General features: G+C 45.4%; 2 protein-coding genes across 3 annotated transcripts in view; both read left to right on the forward strand.

Annotated features, from left to right (window-relative positions):
• Nucleotides 1-17,989, forward strand: part of AGPAT5 (1-acylglycerol-3-phosphate O-acyltransferase 5) — a 156,504-nt gene that overhangs the window by 33,833 nt on the left and 104,682 nt on the right. The gene's annotated exons all lie outside the window — the stretch shown is intronic.
• Nucleotides 1,901-9,874, forward strand: TMEM14A (transmembrane protein 14A). Of its 2 annotated transcripts, none has more exons than XM_081941377.1 (5): nt 1,901-2,161; nt 4,862-4,947; nt 7,101-7,202; nt 8,472-8,559; nt 9,168-9,874. In XM_081941377.1, exons 2-5 carry the CDS (start codon nt 4,872-4,874, stop codon nt 9,205-9,207), a joined length of 306 nt encoding a protein of 101 aa, XP_081797503.1. In that variant the 5' UTR covers nt 1,901-2,161; nt 4,862-4,871; the 3' UTR covers nt 9,208-9,874. The 2 variants fall into 2 exon arrangements, with proteins under 2 accessions (XP_081797503.1, XP_081797504.1); XM_081941378.1 differs by lacking the exon at nt 1,901-2,161 and adding an exon at nt 2,199-2,542.

Genomic DNA, 17,989 nt, shown 5'->3' on the forward strand with positions numbered 1-17,989 from the left:
ACCAGGCGACTGATTGTAGCGGTGTCGGCTCAGAGAGGTCTTTTGCCGTCTCGAACACTTCCCGGCCACAGTATCCGAGGAACATGTTCTTCTTGTGACCTGCACAAAGGCCCATGAGGTCATTTGCTCGAGGAAGCAGTCAAACCATAGCATGTACGAGTCCCAGTGCTCGGTGACTGGGTCATACAGAGTTGGAGGGGCGTGCATGGCCATTTTGTGTTCAGAGGGCGTTTTGAGTTTCTCACTCAAAAATGGCTGCTCGAAGTCATGCTGAGCTCCGGGCTGGATGTACTTGCTGGATTGCTACGCTCTTTCGGTTCGCCTAACTGCCTTCCAATCCCATCCCAGTGTTAAATTGGGTAATGGATAGGCACACACAGGCTTAACGGTAACAACAGCTCTTTATTAAGTGCAACAAGTGAGAACAATCCAGCGAAGGTTGAGTCTGACAGCAGCCCTTTTATAGGGAGCTGTCAGATCCTTCGACCAATAGGAACAGAGGACCTTGGTGGAAACCACTGTAGTTAGAACAAGTATCTAACAATCTCGGTGCTGATAAGAGTTTAATTTGGAAGCCTAAGATCTATTCTTGTATTTGATCATAAAAGGCCTTTGCACTATGAGTGAACTGATACTTCCAGAATGCTTTGCTATCACAAAAATCTGTGCTGTTCATCTACAGCAGTCCAATACTAATCTCCCCCCTCCCCCAATTTCTTTCTTTCTAACACACACACACACACACACACACACACACACACACACACAATCTTCAGAATGCCATTTTTGGAATCAAAGAGCTCAACATTTTTCACTTTCTTTTCTTCCTGAGGGGAGAGGGCCAGGTCTTGCCCAGGTTCTGAGATAATGTATGATTGATTCCTCTAACATCCTTTCCAATGCTTCGGGAATCCTCCATGGTTCATTTCCATCTTCCACGAATTCTCCACAATCCACTCTTTCTTCTCCCCTGCTCTTCTGAGAAGAGCCATAAAAAGACCTGACTAGATTTTAAAATACCAGGGGTTGTTTCAAAGACTGTGTTTGCTAGCAATTCTTCTCTAAAGGTAAAGGAACTACTAATGGGACAATATAACAAGAAATAAACATATTTATATACCAAAAAGGTCAAGGTCAAGGTTCCCCTCAAAGATATGTGCTAGTCGTTCCCGACTCTAGGGGGCGGTGCTCATCTCCGTTTCAAATCCGAACAGTCAGCACTGTCCGAAGACATCTCCGTGGTTATGTGGCCGGTATGAATAAACGCCGAAGGCTCACAGAACGCTGTTACCTTCCCACCAAAGGTGGTCCCTATTTTTCTACTTGCATTTTTTTACATTCTTTCGAACTGCTAGGTTGGCAGAAGTTGGGACAAGTAACGGGCGCTCACTCAGTTACACGGCACTAAGGATTCGAACCGCCAAACTGCCGATCTTTCTGATTGACAAGCTCAGCGTCTTAGGTATGTATGTTCAAAATATTGTGTGTACAAACCATTCTCTGCACTTTTGGCTGTCCTGCATTCAAACCACCAATGCATTCAGTCCACGAGGCCTTGAATTCAAGTGCAGCAGATCACTTGAAAACACAAAACGAGAAATAAAAACAGTCATCATGGGGTGGGGGTGGAGGTGGGGGAGGCAAAAAAAAGCTATTTCCATAGGCACCCAAGAGACACAAACAACCTCCGAGCAGATTTCAGGGGTTTTTGTTTGGTTTGATTTTGTTTGAGGGGGGATTCTTCCCGTTTATACGAGGGGCTGGGCAACTATGGCCCCTTTGCGACCTGCGGACTTCAACTCCCAGAATTCCTGCCTCAGGAATGCTCAGGAAGTCCACAGGTCGTAAAAAGGCGGCATAGTTGTCCGCCCCAAGGCTTTTATGTAGCCTTGTCCGAGTGATCTTAGCTTCCTTCTCCCGCGGGGTGGCAGGCTCGCTCTATCTATCCTAACCGGGACAGCCTCTAACCCGGAGTCAAAAACTAGGCCAAAGGAGAAGAAAAGCGAAGCCGCCCACTCTGGGGAAAGGAAAACGTCGCTTCCCGCTGGGCGGCAGGGGGCACCCGCGAGACTCCCTCTCCTTCGATGGGTGGGAGGGAGGATTTTTTTTTTTTTTGAAGCGGGAGGGGCGGCCTTGCCCTGCGCTCATCTCGGAGCCGAAGGTATGCGGAGGGACGGTGGAGGAGAAGAGGGGGGTGCAGTCCGTAGGCCCCTCTGGGCGGAGGGGGGAATGCAGCCTCGGTGTTCAGCCCAGGGAGGCGGCGGTGGTGGCGGCCGCTGCTGCCGAGAGCTGATCGCTTCCTTCCTTGCCGCATTAACGCCCGGCCTAGAGTGACATGGGGGCAAGGGCGGGGGTGGAGGTCCCCGCTTGCTCGGCGTTTGCGGGACGATCCCGAGAAGCCGCTTTTTTCCCCGCTGCCGTGTAAAAATTGAGCATGGGTTTTGTAGTCTTGACTTGCTTGGAAGCTAGGGGGGCTGGAAGTCAATTGCACGCGTTTCCAAGATCGACGCACTGTTGCACGCCCCGAGTTTCTGCGTGGGAAGTAGGCGGCTATATCATTTTTTCTATGTATGTGTGTCTGTGATACATACCTATGTATCTACACATGCATGCGTAAGCACAGACGCAAACGTTTAAGCCACCAGTTGGGTGGCTCTCTAAATTGGTTTTTATGTATATGTATGTACGTAGGTGTGCCTATAAACATACATAAAAACACAGGTATAAAACATTTAGGTGTTGGGTGGCTGTAAATTTGTTTTATATGCATCTTTTATGTGTGTGCATGTGTGTGCGCGCGCACCCCTTGTTAACTTTATATCTGCTTAACTCTTATTATTTGGGCATGCATTGCATTGTATACAATTGATCTTTCTAGTTCCTGTTGGTTGGTAGATCATTGCTGATCTCCTGAAGCCACATTCCTGATCTTTGGGAATGTCATCAATAAGTCTTGCCTCTGTATAAGGGTTTGGAGGCTCCATAGAAACGATCCAGCTGCATTTCTAAGAAAAGGATCCAGCCCTCATGAAAGAGGCTACCAAGTTCACACCAAGGATACTCCCCAAAGACAAAACCATACAGTAGAAGAAGCAATCAGTACAAGTGTATACCAGTCTCATATAGTTGCCTGAAATATGAGATGTCTAGTTTGTGCCCAGTACAGAAATGGCAAATATTCGGAAAGTAGGATATTTGGGCTTAACTTCTAATTAGGAAGTCAAGATTCAACCATGGCTTATTGAATAAATAATTGACTGAGTCTGTACAGCACATTGAGTGCCCAACTGATGAGTATCCATCAGCAGCACTGAAGATATTGGGATTATCCATGCAGTAAATGCTGTGGGAAATAAAATAGGGCAGCCAAACCTCATTTAACCTGGTTTATTGCAGTGTCACCTGTTCACTACACCTTAACAGGGAAGAACTTGTCACCTCCAGTCTTGGCTTTGAAAATCAGTGTTCCTGAGACCTCTGAAAGGAGCTTGCCAACCCCGTCTCTGAAGAGCACTCATTGATTTTGCCATAGGTAGCAAGGTAGCAAAGGACAGAGGGTTAGGGTATGTACTATGGCCACTCCCATTATGTAACAGCAGAAACTTGCATAAGTTTGTAAAAGACTACCAGCATCCCTTATATTCCAAGGCTCGGAATCATATGTGCAAAAATCAAAGTGAAAAGAAAGTCAACAAACAGATGGCAAAGGGTTACTTAGCTTGAGGAAGATATGCCATGTCTATTTAAATATTGATACCCTTATATCATTCCTTAATTATAGTGTAATACAATTACATGTGCATTTAACTTTATTTATAAAATTTATATGTTGCCCATCTGACTACCGAAGTGACTCAGGCATCTTACAAAATGATATGGAGAAATCCAAGGGATCCAGTTTTATAGGTATTGCCTTGGTCCAAGAGAAGAAATAAGCCATAAGAAAGAACCTACGAAATTAGACTTATTGGGAAGATCAGTTTGATCCCAATACTGGATTCAATCTTGCTAACACCAGCTTTGTGACATAACAGCATGGAATTTGGAATAAGTCCTAAGGAACTAAGTCCAAAAGAGCAAAAGAAGTTTATGAAACTCTTTGGGCATCAAATAATAATTTTGCCTGGACCTAGGCTGAATGCACTCCCAAGTGCAGCAGGAATATACAGTGCCCTTTTGGGTATAAAGCAGGCATATCCAATTCATGGGCTGCATGCGACCTCACAAGACACTCAGTAAAGGAAGTTTGTTATTTGTGAACATTAACTATATTTTATATGCGGCCCAAGACAATTCCTCTTCACTCAATGGGATCCAGGCAAGCTGAAAGGTTGGACATGTCTGTTATAAATGAGCTTTGCACGTTTAGCCACAGCACGTGAGCTGGCATTAAGCCAGGAAAGGATTGTCTCATCTTTCATTGCAAAATTGGGCACAGGGTAAGGCTATCTATTTACAGTCCTCTAATCCTTACACAAACCAGTGACTTAATTAATACCTCCCACAACTCTGATCGGTTTTTCTCAGAAGATCTGGTTTCATTTTTATTGCTGGATGATTGTTGGGGCATTCCTAAAATCTTTCTCTGGTTTCCCTCCTGTTGAGTTTAATTCCTCGTAACTACATTGCCACATTCACATAGTTTTGTTGGTAATAGTGTGAATTCCCATCACCTTTTTCCTGCTATTTAAAAAAAAAATCCAGCTAGCCTTGGGAAATACTAAATGTATTCGTGCTGACCTTTCTGAGATAGCCGTGGTTAATTACAGGTTGCTTCTTTCTGTGACACAATCATCCTCTCCTCCGTCCTCTTAAATATTGTTTTAGCATGTTCATTTTGCTATTCTGTTTTGTTCTCCAGGCTTTTCACCATGAGTGTGGATTGGATTGGCTTTGGTTATGGGCTAGTCGTGGCTCTTGGCGGTATCGTAGGATATATTCGCAAAGGTAACAGCGGACCTGCATGATGGCGAAAATGATGTCATTATTTTCTGCTGTTTCTTCTGCACTTTCTCAAATATTTTTGTTAGTTACGCTTTGTTTTGCAATATGTTAAGCTTAGAAGAGGAATATGTGTAAAAAGATTAAGATACTAAGATTGATCAAACTGAATCTATATACAACTAAACATCTTGTGTCTATTTGATACTTTGTAACCTTCATCACAGAGCAACAATTTTTGAATCAATGTATCTCAAATGGGCTTATTTACAGAATACGCTAAAAATTGGGAACCTATGTGTTCCCATGGGGATTGAAATTTGCCGAAGTTGTGGTTGCTTCAGTGGCACCATGCCTTCCAACTACATTTCCCAGCAACCTGTAGGCTGTGTGACACAAGAGAACTGGTGCCCTCACTCTCTTTCCCGCCTCCCTGTGGCCCCTGCTCCCAATTGGCTGGTAGCAAGGCCCAAGAGGTGAGCAGCCATTGGTTACTTTGGTACCAATTGAAAGTTGAAATCTCTTAATGGTGGTAACCAGTAAGGGGAGAACAAGGGAGTAACTTGGAAGCTTGCTGGCAAGGTAGATTTGCTTGTGGGATATTGGCAGTTGATGAGTGAGCCACCACCACCACCACCGAAAGGGAAGAGGCCTTTGGAGAATAAAACATTGTTTCAGAGATCTTTTTCTGGAATGTTAAAGGCCAGGTGAGGAGAGGTAAATTCCTTTTTCTCTTTTTGTCTCTGCAAAACAGAAAAAAATGTATTTAACATTGATTGCTAAAACTTTCCCCTTCCCAAAACATACAATTCATCATAGTTTAATATATTCTTAGTGCAACCGCGTTATTTTTCCCATTGAAAACTAATAGTATCTAATTCCTTCCTCTCACTGACAGAGTGGCTCTATCAGCAGAATTGGAATAAATTTGGAAAGAATCAGAAATCACACGGTGGGAGAAACATGTGGCATGCAATATTAGATTACAGAAATGCCATGTATGTATTAGATTGGCCACATGGTGCACATATGCTCTACCTCTGCTAAACACTTACCGTAATTCCCACAGCACTGTCTTGTATCTAAAGATATTTTCCCATGTAGTAGAGCTCTATTACTGGTATCTTATGATTATATTACTTTGTTGTTTGTACATACTCTGAGACAAATTCCTTGTGTGTCCAATTACACTTGGCACTAAAGAATACTCCATTCTATTCTTTTGTAAACCTAAAATATCCTGCTTGAATTCCCATGGAGCAGATATCAATAGTAGAACCTTGGAACCGAATGGGGGCTATCCACACAGCCTTCTGATCAGATACTGTTCTGAAGAACCTTCAGAAGTAAATCACTAGTTCATGATTTCCTAACTGCATTTGCACAATGCTCTTTGGGATCATTTCTCTCCTGTAATGGAATAGTTACTATACATAGAGTGGTTGCTATAATTGCAACTTAACTACCCCAGAGTTACTAATGGGTTCAGAACAGATCCCGAAAATCCCAGGAAACCCGAATACACCATTTCTGCAGTGTCAGTAATAGTTTAGATTAGTCACTCCTGTTGAACCACCAGTGTGAACACAGGACTATCAAGTCACTCTATTGTATCAAAAGAATGCAGAAAAGAAAGTGATTGGAATACAAGGGCACAGAAGCTTCCGAATGAATTTATCCCTTGTTCAGCTACTGACTGCACACTTTTGAGTTTCGTCCCAGGATATATATTTTTTTCCAATAAATTGGAGTATTGTTCAAACTAGTGGCAACTGGCAACAATTGACATGGCCAGAGATCTCAAGAGCCTAAGCCTGCCCCTCCCTCCCTCCCTCTCTCTCTCCCTGCCTCCCTCCCACCCCCACCCCGCCGCCTCTATATATGCCATATTATTCTTGGTTCCTAGCCATTCATGTATAAGAAATGAAACACTTGTTTCTGTGTAACTTTTTCAGAAAAAGAGTCTTTGTCAAATGTAGTCACTTGGCATCATTTGTTGTCCCTTTTTGTTCTTATTATCTGTCTGCAGAAGAACAGGGTTGAAATACGTCAAATAATTAAATACATTTTTCAGGTTCCAAAAATCAAAGACATGTTTTTCAAAAACAGAAGTACATGTTCTTAAAAGAGTACAATAAGACTTTTTTTATTTATTACAGGAAGTAAAATCTCATTGGTTGCTGGCCTTTTCTTTGGCTTGCTGGCTTGTTATGGAGCATATTGGGTAACACACGATCCCAAAGATGTAAAGATATCATTGTGTGAGTATCCTACTTTGTGAAAAAAGAGGGTATGTCTCTTTAGCAGAAAGAGTTTTAAATGTACTTTCATTATATACTGGAGTTATCAGAATAATCAGAAACTGAAAACTAGTTGCTATCATATGCACTATTTGTAAGCTCATAACATGCAGGGTAAAAGCTTATAGCTGTCGGTAAATAGCATTGGTATTGCATGCAAACCTTCAGGGTTGAGGGCAATCCCTCTGCCTTGTTAACTTGTCTTCTGAATTATTATTTTTTGGACTTTGATTTCCATTTTTAGCTTACATATTTTAACAGTCTCCTTAATTCTGTTTTCAACTCTGCTTTTAGTCATGTGTTGATAACCAGAGTCACTTGATCAGAAGCTATGGAAACTGAGCAAATAAATTAAATAAATCATTTTTACTTTGTTGTCGCAAACTGCCCAGATTCACTCACTCTGGTGAGATGGGCAGTGTAAAAATTAAAACGAATAAATACATTTAGTTTCAAAGTGTAAGATTGAGATGGAATGGTTGATTCATGTTCCCTAAGGATGAAGAAATAATAATTGGCTTACCTGTGCAAGCCTGCATGTATTGGGACATTGAGAATTTTTCCATCCCGTGGATGGAGCAAGCTTTGTAAAATGTGGAATTACTTAAGTGCTTTATTGTTTTCATCAAGCCTTGTTATTGGCTAGATTAGCTGGGATGATGGAATTTATAGATCCACATTTCTGAAGCATCCCAGGTTGGAAACTAGGTTGTGCACTTTATGGATTCACATTAGACACTGGGTTGCCATTTAATTGAAGTCCAAATTTGCACATGACTTGGCCAAAACATACCTGGATCACACAACAAGATGCTTTAATTTAAAGAAAACATATTCTTTGAAAGGTACACAAGCTATTTCTTGTTTCATTAGTGAAATTTTATGAGATATAGTTAGGAAAATAGTTATGGAAAAAGGACTCTATTGCTGAGATGGAAAGATGATAAGTTCAGAACAGGCACAAAGACACCATTTGTTTGGACCTCAGTATAAAGATTTCTAATTATAAGTTGGTGACGATGTAGGAAAAAACGTATTTTTTTGTTTTGTTTTGGAATATTATGGTATTTGAGTGGGTTTTTTTGTTTTTTTTATGGTATTTGAGTGATTTTTTTTGTTTTTTTTAATAGCTGGAATAATTTTAATTTGTTGCCATAAATAATTATGAGAATATAGTTAAAGCACAGCATAACATTTGCTAAAATAAACATCCTGTATTTTTGCCTGCAGTCACAGCTTTTATACTTACCACTATAATGGGAGTGAGGTTTAAGAGGACCAAGAAACTAATGCCAGCTGGAATTATAGCAGGTCTCAGGTAAACCATTTCTGCTTTAAGACACAATCCGAAGTTTACTTATCTAGCCCCCAGTGACTGCAGTGGCTCATATTGTGATTACACTTGTATACTAGTACACAATATTCTATGATTTTACAGTCACACTAAAATAGGTGTGTGTGTGTGTGTGTGTGTGTGTGTGTAGAGAGAGAGAGAAAGAGAGAGAGAGAAGGAAAGGTTGATTAGTTGATTGTGGAATCCATTCTCCTGATTTCCAAAGGAACTGTTTACATAAGAACATTATTCTTAAGAGTTGAGGATTTGCTTTCAGGTATTCAAAACAAAGACTTCAGATGCCGTCATTCCCAGGAAGAGTCCATGCAACCTTAAATAATAGCGGTTGAGGCCCAACATATGTGATCTGCACCAAATGGGGAAGCTTGTTTTAAGGCATATCTGCAGTAGAGGAGTGCATCTTCCAACCTTTTTTGAGGTTGAAATTTCACACAGGTCCCCGTTCCTTTTGGAACTCTCCATTCAGTGCTTCCTCTCCCTCTCTCCGTATTCTACTCTGAATATAAAAATTCTAAATTGTTCATGTCTTAACTGATCGCTCATTTCTTTATTATTCTTATTTTTTAATACAGCCTGGTGATGGTTGTGAGACTTGTCTTCCGGCTCATATGAGAAAAGAGGAACTTCCAGATTTCCACACAATCAGACAAAGTACTCATTGAATTACGGATATCCCTTCCGAAAGATCAGCCATTTTTGTTGTGATTATGATGACATAAAGGCAGCGTTATTCCTCATGGACTCAGAAATCCATTCATTCCTTGTATATGTGGGGTTGCATTCTTTAATGTTTTAAGTTACATTTTGTTGATTTATGTCTTATTCAGACCAATGACTAACTTGGCCTTCTAATTACTATTTTAATTTGTGGGTCGAAGATTCAATTTATCCTTCCTGGAATGAATAGAAGTCACAGGATTTTTAAAACTCAGGTTTGTCATATATGGTGGCATCTAATAAAGTTTCTACCCAGTCCTGGATGAAGATAATTTCATAGATCAAGATACGGAATAATACAAATTTATGTATATGGATTACATTGGGTTTTTATCTTTGTAAGCCATCCAGAGTCACTGAGAGTGAGTTAGGGCGGCCATAAAGAATTTCATAAATAAATAAATATTGTGTTTCAGTTCCGTTAAAATATTAATGATTGCTGTATTAATTTCTTATAATGCTAAAAAAAAATCTAAAAATCCAAAAGAGGTATGGCTTATGTCTTGAAATGCAAACAAATAACATATTAAAAATAAAAACACTTTAATATTTTGGATACCAACTCTCTTGTAAGTTGTTGACTTTCAGTATTTCTTAAAGTGGTTTGAATGGGGTGATTGACTGGAAAAAATTATAGATTGGGTGGGACAGAATATTTTATATATATGTATGTATGTATGTATGTATGTATGTAAATGTATATGTATATATGTATATTATATACCATATTTTTCGGAGTATAAGACACACCTTTTTTCCAGGGCGCTGCTCTGGAGAGTCCAAAGAAGGGTTAAACACAGCCAATCTGCCCAGAACTGAATTGAAACTTTAAGCCACGCCTCTGGTGCCGACTCTCCCCAGATTTTTTCAATTCAGCTAGCCCAGTAGACGCGCTTTAAGATTTTCTCCAGTTCTAAGATTGATTCCTTGGACTCTCCAGAGGAAGAATAATTTTTTTAAAACAGTATATTTAAGGATTTTTAGAGCAGGCTGGTGAGTTTAAATTTAAGTTTGTTTTTTTCCCTTTTTAATTGGGTTTTTCTCACCCTTTCGGCTCTCCTGGAGTCCGGGGCTTTGCTCTGGCTCCTAGAAGCCGCAGGCAGCTGTTGGGGGAAGCGCGTGGGTCGGAGTGCCGACGCCAGCGCTGTTGGGGCACCCCTACTGGGGGCCGATTCCCACTGGAAGCCCTCCGTTGCAATTTGTGCTTCTAGCAAGTCAAATTGCTGCATGGGCTTCCAGGGCAGCCATTTTGGCTTCTTCCCTCTTTAAATTTGGCGCGCAAAAGCTCCGGTGAGTTCTGGCCGCCATTTTGGATTGCGCAATCTTCCAGCTTTACTTTTAAAAGTTTTTTGCCGCAGCTGCCTGGTGCCTGGCTCTTTGCAGGAGCCGCGTGGAGTCAGACTTGCCCGGTGTGACCGGCGACCTGGGCCCCAATCCAAGCAAGTGATAGCGGCGTGGGATCGTGGCCTGTTGGGTCGCCTCCTTTACTCTCCTGCAGGCGCTGGGAGCGAATTCTGCTCGCGCCTAAGAAATTCCAAGCTACTTCAGGCCTTGCAGTTTCTCTGTCTCCTCAGGAGCATCGTGCTGCGGTGGGTTTTCTGGAGGTGGTGAGTGGTGGTTTCCCATCCCCCTACTGCCCCAACCAGTGATTGTTACCATGGCAGATCAGGTCCCTGAGACTTCTGAGGGTGTCTCTTCCAGAGCCCCTGTAAGACAGGCCGGGAAAGCTGCCAGGGAGGCCATTAGAGGGAGTAAGCCTTACTCCAGGCATGGCCCCAAGCAGGGCTCAGGCCTAGACAAAGATGCATTAAGGCGACAGAAGGCCTTAGAAAAACAGTTTTCCAAAGCCCAACAGCAGGCCCAATCTTCCCTTTCGGTGTCTCCTGGGGAGCCCTCCAGGGAAATTCCTCCAGCCCAGGGAGGCCCCATTTCTGATAGTGAAGAAGAAGGGGATTCCTTGGCCATGGCAACTTCTCCAGGCCATTCCATGGCTGATCAGGCTGATCTCTTTGCCTGTCCCTCTGATATGGAGGAGGGCCCAGCTCCAATGGGGCCCTTAGCCCCTCAACAGCCGATCCCCGGGCCCACTCAAAGGGTTCGCCTCATTGAGGCCCAAGGGCCTAACCTATCCACTGAAATGCAGGAAATAATTAACAGGGCCATTTCCCAGGGCATTGAGGCAGGCATGCGAAAAGGTGGCAAGCGCACTCGCAAGACCCACCATTTGCAACCCCAGGAGGATTCCAGAGAGATGACTCCTAGCCTTCCACCTCCGTCCCTGCATTCTTCAGTGGCCTCTGATGAGTCAGACTGGGAGGAAGAAGAGGAATTTCTTCCTAGGCAGGAAGCTGAATTCTCTGGGGATGAGGCAAGCCCCGCCAAAAAGCCGGCCTTTTCAGGCTTATTTAATTTGGATAATTTCAAAACCATTTTAGATAAGGCTAAGATCTCAACTCACATGGGGTCCACCCCCCCCCCAGCTCAGGTGGTTGTAGACCCTGATGATCTATCTGGGGATCTCTTTGAGGAACCCATTTCGGTCCAGGAAATAGTTCCTGTACCCAAGATGTTCCTCAATTTAGTTCAAGACAGTGGGCGCAGCCAGCTACCATGGCTACCCCCAGCAGCCATGACAAGAAGCTATATACGGTGGATGCCAGCCTGGAGGAGCTGCTCAAGCTCCCTCCTATCGATCCCCCTGTAGCGGCTCTTACCTCCTCTTCTGTGCTCCCTCCTGACCTGTTGGAGGGGCTCAAGGCTGAGGACAAGAGAACCGAAACTGCTTGTCACAAGACCCATCAGGCAGCTGCATGGGCCATTAAGTCCTCCGCTTCAGCCTCCTTTTTCTCCAGGGCGGCTCTCCTGTGGCTGAGGCAGTTGTTGAGGAAGATACCTGCCAAGGACGTTAAAGTCAGGCAGGATATCAATAAAATCATGGCAGCCACAGAGTACACTGCTGATGCCACTCTGAATGCTGCTAAGTTTGCCTCGCGTGCCCTAGCGTCTAATGTTACTTCCAGACGCCTCCTGTGGCTTAGGCACTGGAATGTGGATATGCGCTCCAAATGGAAGCTTGTTACTGCCCCCTTTAAGGGGGACAAGTTGTTTGGTGAGGTCCTTGATCCAGTCCTTGTGGAAAACAAGGACAAAAAGAAAGTGATGCCATCAGTCACCAAAAAGCCTGATCGTAAAGGTCCTGGCTCTTACAGGAGGGAGGCCTTTCGGAACAATGAGCCCTCCACCAGCTCCGCCCCCTATCATCGGGCGTATCCCCAGCAGGGTGAGCGGTCTCAGGACCGTCAGTCCTTTCGAGACAGAGGTCGCCAGCAGCCCTTCTCCAAGCGGCCATTTCGGGGGGGCTCCGGCTCCCGACCCTTTAGGAGGTATAAATGACCATCACAGGTCAGCTCCCATAGGAGGGCAGTTCCACGCCAAATGGGAGCAGACCACGTCGGACCAGTGGGTTCTTCAAACGGTCCGCATGGGTCTCACTTTAGAATTCTGGTCCCCCCCTCCCCGCCACTTCATCCGGTGTCTAGTTCCCTCAGGGTTAGTCAAAAGATCCCTCATGGAACAGGAGATAAGGCACCTCAAGGAGATCAGGGCCATAGAACCTGTCCCAGCAGGCCAGGAAGGAAGAGGGTTTTACTCCATCCTGTTTCTGGTCCCCAAAAACTCAGGAGGGTGGAGGGGGATATTAGATCTAAAGAGGTTCAATCACCACGTGACATATCGCAGGTTCAAGATGCAGTCCCTCCAGTCCATCTTGGGGGCATCAGGCCAGGCGATATACTAACGTCCATAGACCTCAAAGAGGCCTACCTCCACATCCCTATCCGCAAAGCCCACCGCAAGTTCCTGAGGTTCTCTTACGCGGGCCTCCATTACCTCCGGGACCACGGGTTCACCATCAACCTGGAAAAAAGTAATCTCGTTCCCACGACCAGACTGAAGCATCTAGGGGCCGTCATCGACACCACCTCGGGCACGGTATCCCTGTCCCCGGAAAGGGTGGCCAGCCTTCGGGAGATGGTCGTTCAGGTGCAGCAGTCACGTCTAGTCAAGGTGGTTCAGCTCTCACAGCTCCTCGGTAAGATGATCTCGTGCCTGTCAATCGTGCCTTGGGCGAGACTTCACTCCCGTCCCCTTCAGTGGCTCCTGCTTCCATATCAAAGAACAAACGAAAGCAGCTCAACAAGACTGATTCCAGTTCCAGCAGAGGTACGTCGCTCTCTAAGTGGTGGTTGTCTCCGGCCCTGTTAAAGGGGTCGCCATTCAAGGAGCCAGTCAGGCTCACCATCACAACGGATGCCAGCCTGTTCGGTTGGGGGGCCCACTGCCACATCCAGCTCGCACAGGGCAGGTGGTCCCCTTCCGAAGCCGCTCACAGCATCAACTGGCTGGAGCTGAGGGCAGTCAGGCTTGCGCTGAAGCGCTTCCAGAGCACCGTTCAGGGCCACCACGTGCGCATCATGACAGACAATGTCGCCACCAAGGCGCACATCAATCGACAGGGGGGAACGCGCTCCAGATCCCTGATGAAGGAGGCGGAGCTCTTGGGTCGATGGGCGGAGAGGTATCTCCTTTCTCTTCAGGCGGAGCACATCTCGGGCACGAGCAACACCCAGGCAGACTGGCTGAGCAGATCCACAGTCGACCACTCGGAGTGGCGTCTACATCCGCTGCTGTTCCAGCAACTGTCCCAGAGGTTCGGCCTCCCGCTGGTGGACCTGTTCGCCACCGCGGCCAACGCGCATCTTCCGCGGTTCTTCACAAGGTTCCACGACCCGAGGGCGGAAGGAGTCAACGCGCTGCACGGCCCGTGGCCGAAAGGTCTGCTTTACGCTTTTCCCCCGCTACCTCTTCTTCCCAGAGTCATCAGGAAGATCCTAGCAGAGGAGGCGGAGGTGCTGCAGGTAGCACCGTACTGGCCCAGGAGAACCTGGTTTGCAGACTTGGTGAGTCTTTCGATCACACCACCGTGGCGGATTCCTCCATAGGACATCTCTCTCAGCCAGGGGGCCATTCAACATCCAGAACCCCAGTGGCTGCAGCTGGCCGTCTGGCACTTGAGAGGGATCTCCTAAGCAGAGGCAAGTTGTCAGACAAGGTGATTGGCACCATCCAAGCGTCACGACGGCAGTCCACGACGCGCATCTACGACGCCACTTGGAAATCCTTTGCCAGCTGGTGCACGGCTCATGGTACGTCTGCGCCCCTTGCTTCGGTTCCTGTCATCCTGGACTTCCTGCAGGAAGGTTTGGACAAGGGCCTGGCACCTAACACCCTGAGGCGCCAGGCGGCAGCCCTGTCAACCATCCTCTCAGTTGAGGGCTACGCATCTCTTGGCCGGAATCCGACCATCCGCAGTTTCCTCAGGGGAGCGACCAACCTGAGACCCCCAGTGGTCCACAGATACCCATCTTGGGATCTCAATGTAGTGTGCGGTCCCTCATCGGGCCCCCGTTTGAGCCCATTAAGACGGCCAGTCTCAGACACCTCACATTCAAGACGGTTTTTCTGGTCGCTATCACATCTGCTCATCGCATATCGGAACTGGCTGCCTGTCAGTCAGAGAGGACTTGTGTCTCATTCATAATGACAGAGTAATCCTGAGGCTGGACCCTTCCTTCAGTCCGAAGGTCAATTCCGGGTTTCATCGGGCGCAGGAGGTGGTCCTTCCGGATTTTTGTCCGCATCCTCGGCACCCGAGGGAAAAGCGCTGGCACATGCTGGATGTGCGCAGGACTATTCGCAGATACATCAAGCGCACGGCCAGTTTTCGGAAATCCGAATCTCTATTCGTCTCCTTTCAACCAGCTTCTCAAGGCAAGAAGGTCTCTTCATCTACCATCGGCGGATGGCTGCGAGCCTGCATTGCGCTTGCCCACGTTTTACAGTCCGTTCCTGTGCCTCGCAATATCACAGCACATTCGACTAGAAGCGCCGCCACCACAGCTGCCTGGTCTACACAGGCACCGATTGAAGAGATCTGCAAGGCGGCCACCTGGACTTCTCTGTCTCCATTTGTCCGAAATTACAAACTGGACAGTTTTTTGCATCGGTGGAAGGGGCCTTTGGGAGGCGTGTTCTTCAGGGCATCCATACCAGCGGAGCGACCCTGATGGCTGAGCCTTCCCGCCCTAGTGACAGTTAGCTTGGGCATGTCCCTTCTTTGGACTCTCCAGAGCAGCGCCCTGGAAAATGACCATTGTCTTACCTGAAGGGTCCTTTTCAGGGCGCTGCAACGGAGAGTCCACCCCGCCCTGGGGTCTATTCTCCGCTGGTGTTTGTGAAGTCACAGTGTTGTTTGTTGTTTCTGTTATTGTTGTTGGACTATTTTTGACTTGTTCCATATTAGACTTCCAGTTGAAGTTTCAGCGCGCAACTGTTCCACGTCTTCATTGAATAAATCTGGGGAGAGTCGGCACCAGAGGTGTGGCTTAAAGTTTCAATTCAGTTCTGGGCAGATTGGCTGTGTTTAACCCTTCTTTGGACTCTCCGTTGCAGCGCTCTGAAAAGGACCCTTCAGGTAAGACAATGGTCATTCCCCCCAAAAAAGGGTGAACATCTGGGTGCATCTTATACACTGAATACAGCATTTTTGGCCTCCCAAAACCCCACCCCCTACACAAAAATGGCCGTGCATAGCCTTTAGGAGGCTTATAGAATGCTCCTGGGGGCTGGGGAGGGCAAAAACGTGCAGAAAATGGGCCGTTTTTTGCTCATTCCCCCACCCAGCACCTAAGAGCACTCTACAAGCCTCCTAAAGACTATGTGTGCCCTTTTTTTGGCAAAAAATGGGCCATTTTTTACTCATTTTTGCCCCCCAGCACCCAGGAGCACTTTGCAGGCCTCTCAAACTTTCTGCATGCCCCGTTTTTCACGAAAAATGAGGCGTGCATAGGGTTTGGGAGGACTGCAGAGTGCAAAAACTTTTTTTTAATTTATCTCTTCCAAATCTTGGTGTGGCTTATACTCCGGTATGTCTTATGCTTTGAAAAATACGGCATATTATATATAATATATACTTTCTCGTTACCTGACCAAGGCAAAGGTTTGCTTAGCAGGAATCCCCAAAAATGGAAAGGTTGAAGTTCATCTATTTTAAACTGTTTTTTCCAAAATAATGTCTATGGCCAAGGGAGTTACTACAGGTAATCCTCCTGTTATTGCTGGTGTAGACGCATGTACTTACTTTTGTAGATACCAACCTGCTTGTTTTATTTTAAATCAGTGCTCACCGTCCAGCAGGTGGTGAAAGATGTTAGACCACCTTAACTTGTGGGTCAAGGCTATGTTTAAGGGAAATACTAATTATGCTTACATTGGTTTGAACATAGGTCATAAATTACAGAACAAAATTAGTTTGGTCAACATTTAAGCATAAATAAGAACAATGATTCCTTCAAGTTGAGATGGCATTCAGCCAGTTCGGACCGGTTCACCTGAAGTGTGAGTGGGCCCACCTGCCCCAACTCTATGCCATCCTATTTAGTCACGTTTTCAAGCCAAAGCACATGCGCGGACGGGCACGCTCACATTTGTGAACCGCTAGAGAACGTAAGTGAATACCACCCCTGAGGTAGACTCTTCATGAATATATGAACACATCAGTGTACATTTCTTGCAACACTTAAATGCTGAAGTGGTTCACAATGCCTTTTTAGGATTTTTTTTTAAAACTTTCCAGACTCTGAGAACCCTAATGGGATTCCCATCTAAACTGTAACCACACTGGCTGGTTTTAAGTTTTTTTTCCCCAAGATCAACCAGTCATCAAGATGCTGCCACCTGCTGTGACTAGTATAAATAAATTAGTGAACTATTGTACATGAGGTGACAAATGGTCAAAGGATACCAACAAATATAGATATTACCCTACTTACATCCCAAGAGGTTGTAAGTCTATTTAGTTCACAAATCAAGTCAGCATAAAAATGTAAATTACAGACCTTGAATGGATAGCAGTCTGTGGCTTTGGGTGGTAACCGGAGAGGCATGGAGGGAAAGGAGACCTGGGAGGGAGTTGATTTCTGGCATGCCTCATATGTATAGTAATAGAACTAAAACTTATATACCACTCCATAGCACTATCGGAGCAGTTTACAGAGCCAGAATATTCCTCCCAGCAACCTGGGTCCTCATTTTACAGAACTCAGAAGGATGGAAGATCAGAGTCAACCCTTGAGCCAGTCAGGATCGAACTCTTGGCAGTGGGCAAAATCAGCCTGCAACACTACTGACAGTTCTGCAGCGGTTCCTTTAAGAATCTTTGGCCTGCCACACACTCTCTTCTAGCTTCATCTGTAGTAGGCATATTCATTAAAGGGGGGAATGGCAATGTGTAGGATGTGTTGTTTTCAAAATAAAAAAATTCCTTTCTAGAAGCTCAAGGTTATTCTTTGTCTCCGCACCTTGGCACCTGACCGGAACCAGCAGGGTGGAGATGACAGCGTGGAAGAAGAAGATTGGACCATGTGATAGATTAGTGGGTGTGGGGACAAGATCATGAACTTTCACTGGGTGGGAATCCTAGGTAACTTCCACAATTGGGATTCCACAGATGTGCCAATATGTCTGACTTATTAAATTGGAACTTTAAGGAAAGATTTGCCTTGGACTCTGATTTAATTCTGCATGATAATTGGAACGCTGACAACTGCATTCTAACCAC

This window comes from Natrix helvetica, assembly GCF_964273705.1.
Source record: "Natrix helvetica genome assembly, chromosome: 2".
In the NCBI taxonomy this organism is placed as follows: Eukaryota; Metazoa; Chordata; class Lepidosauria; order Squamata; family Natricidae; genus Natrix; species Natrix helvetica.

What these genes read in the sequence shown, in the direction of transcription:
- TMEM14A (XM_081941377.1), top strand. Translation starts at nt 4,872, where the DNA reads ATGAGTGTGGATTGGATTGGCTTTGGTTATGGGCTAGTCGTGGCTCTT. An exon ending in CGTAGGATATATTCGCAAAG is followed by an intron (nt 4,948 to 7,100) that starts GTAACAGCGGAC and finishes TATTTATTACAG; the next exon opens with GAAGTAAAATCTCATTGGTT. An exon ending in AGATGTAAAGATATCATTGT is followed by an intron (nt 7,203 to 8,471) that starts GTGAGTATCCTA and finishes TTTTGCCTGCAG; the next exon opens with TCACAGCTTTTATACTTACC.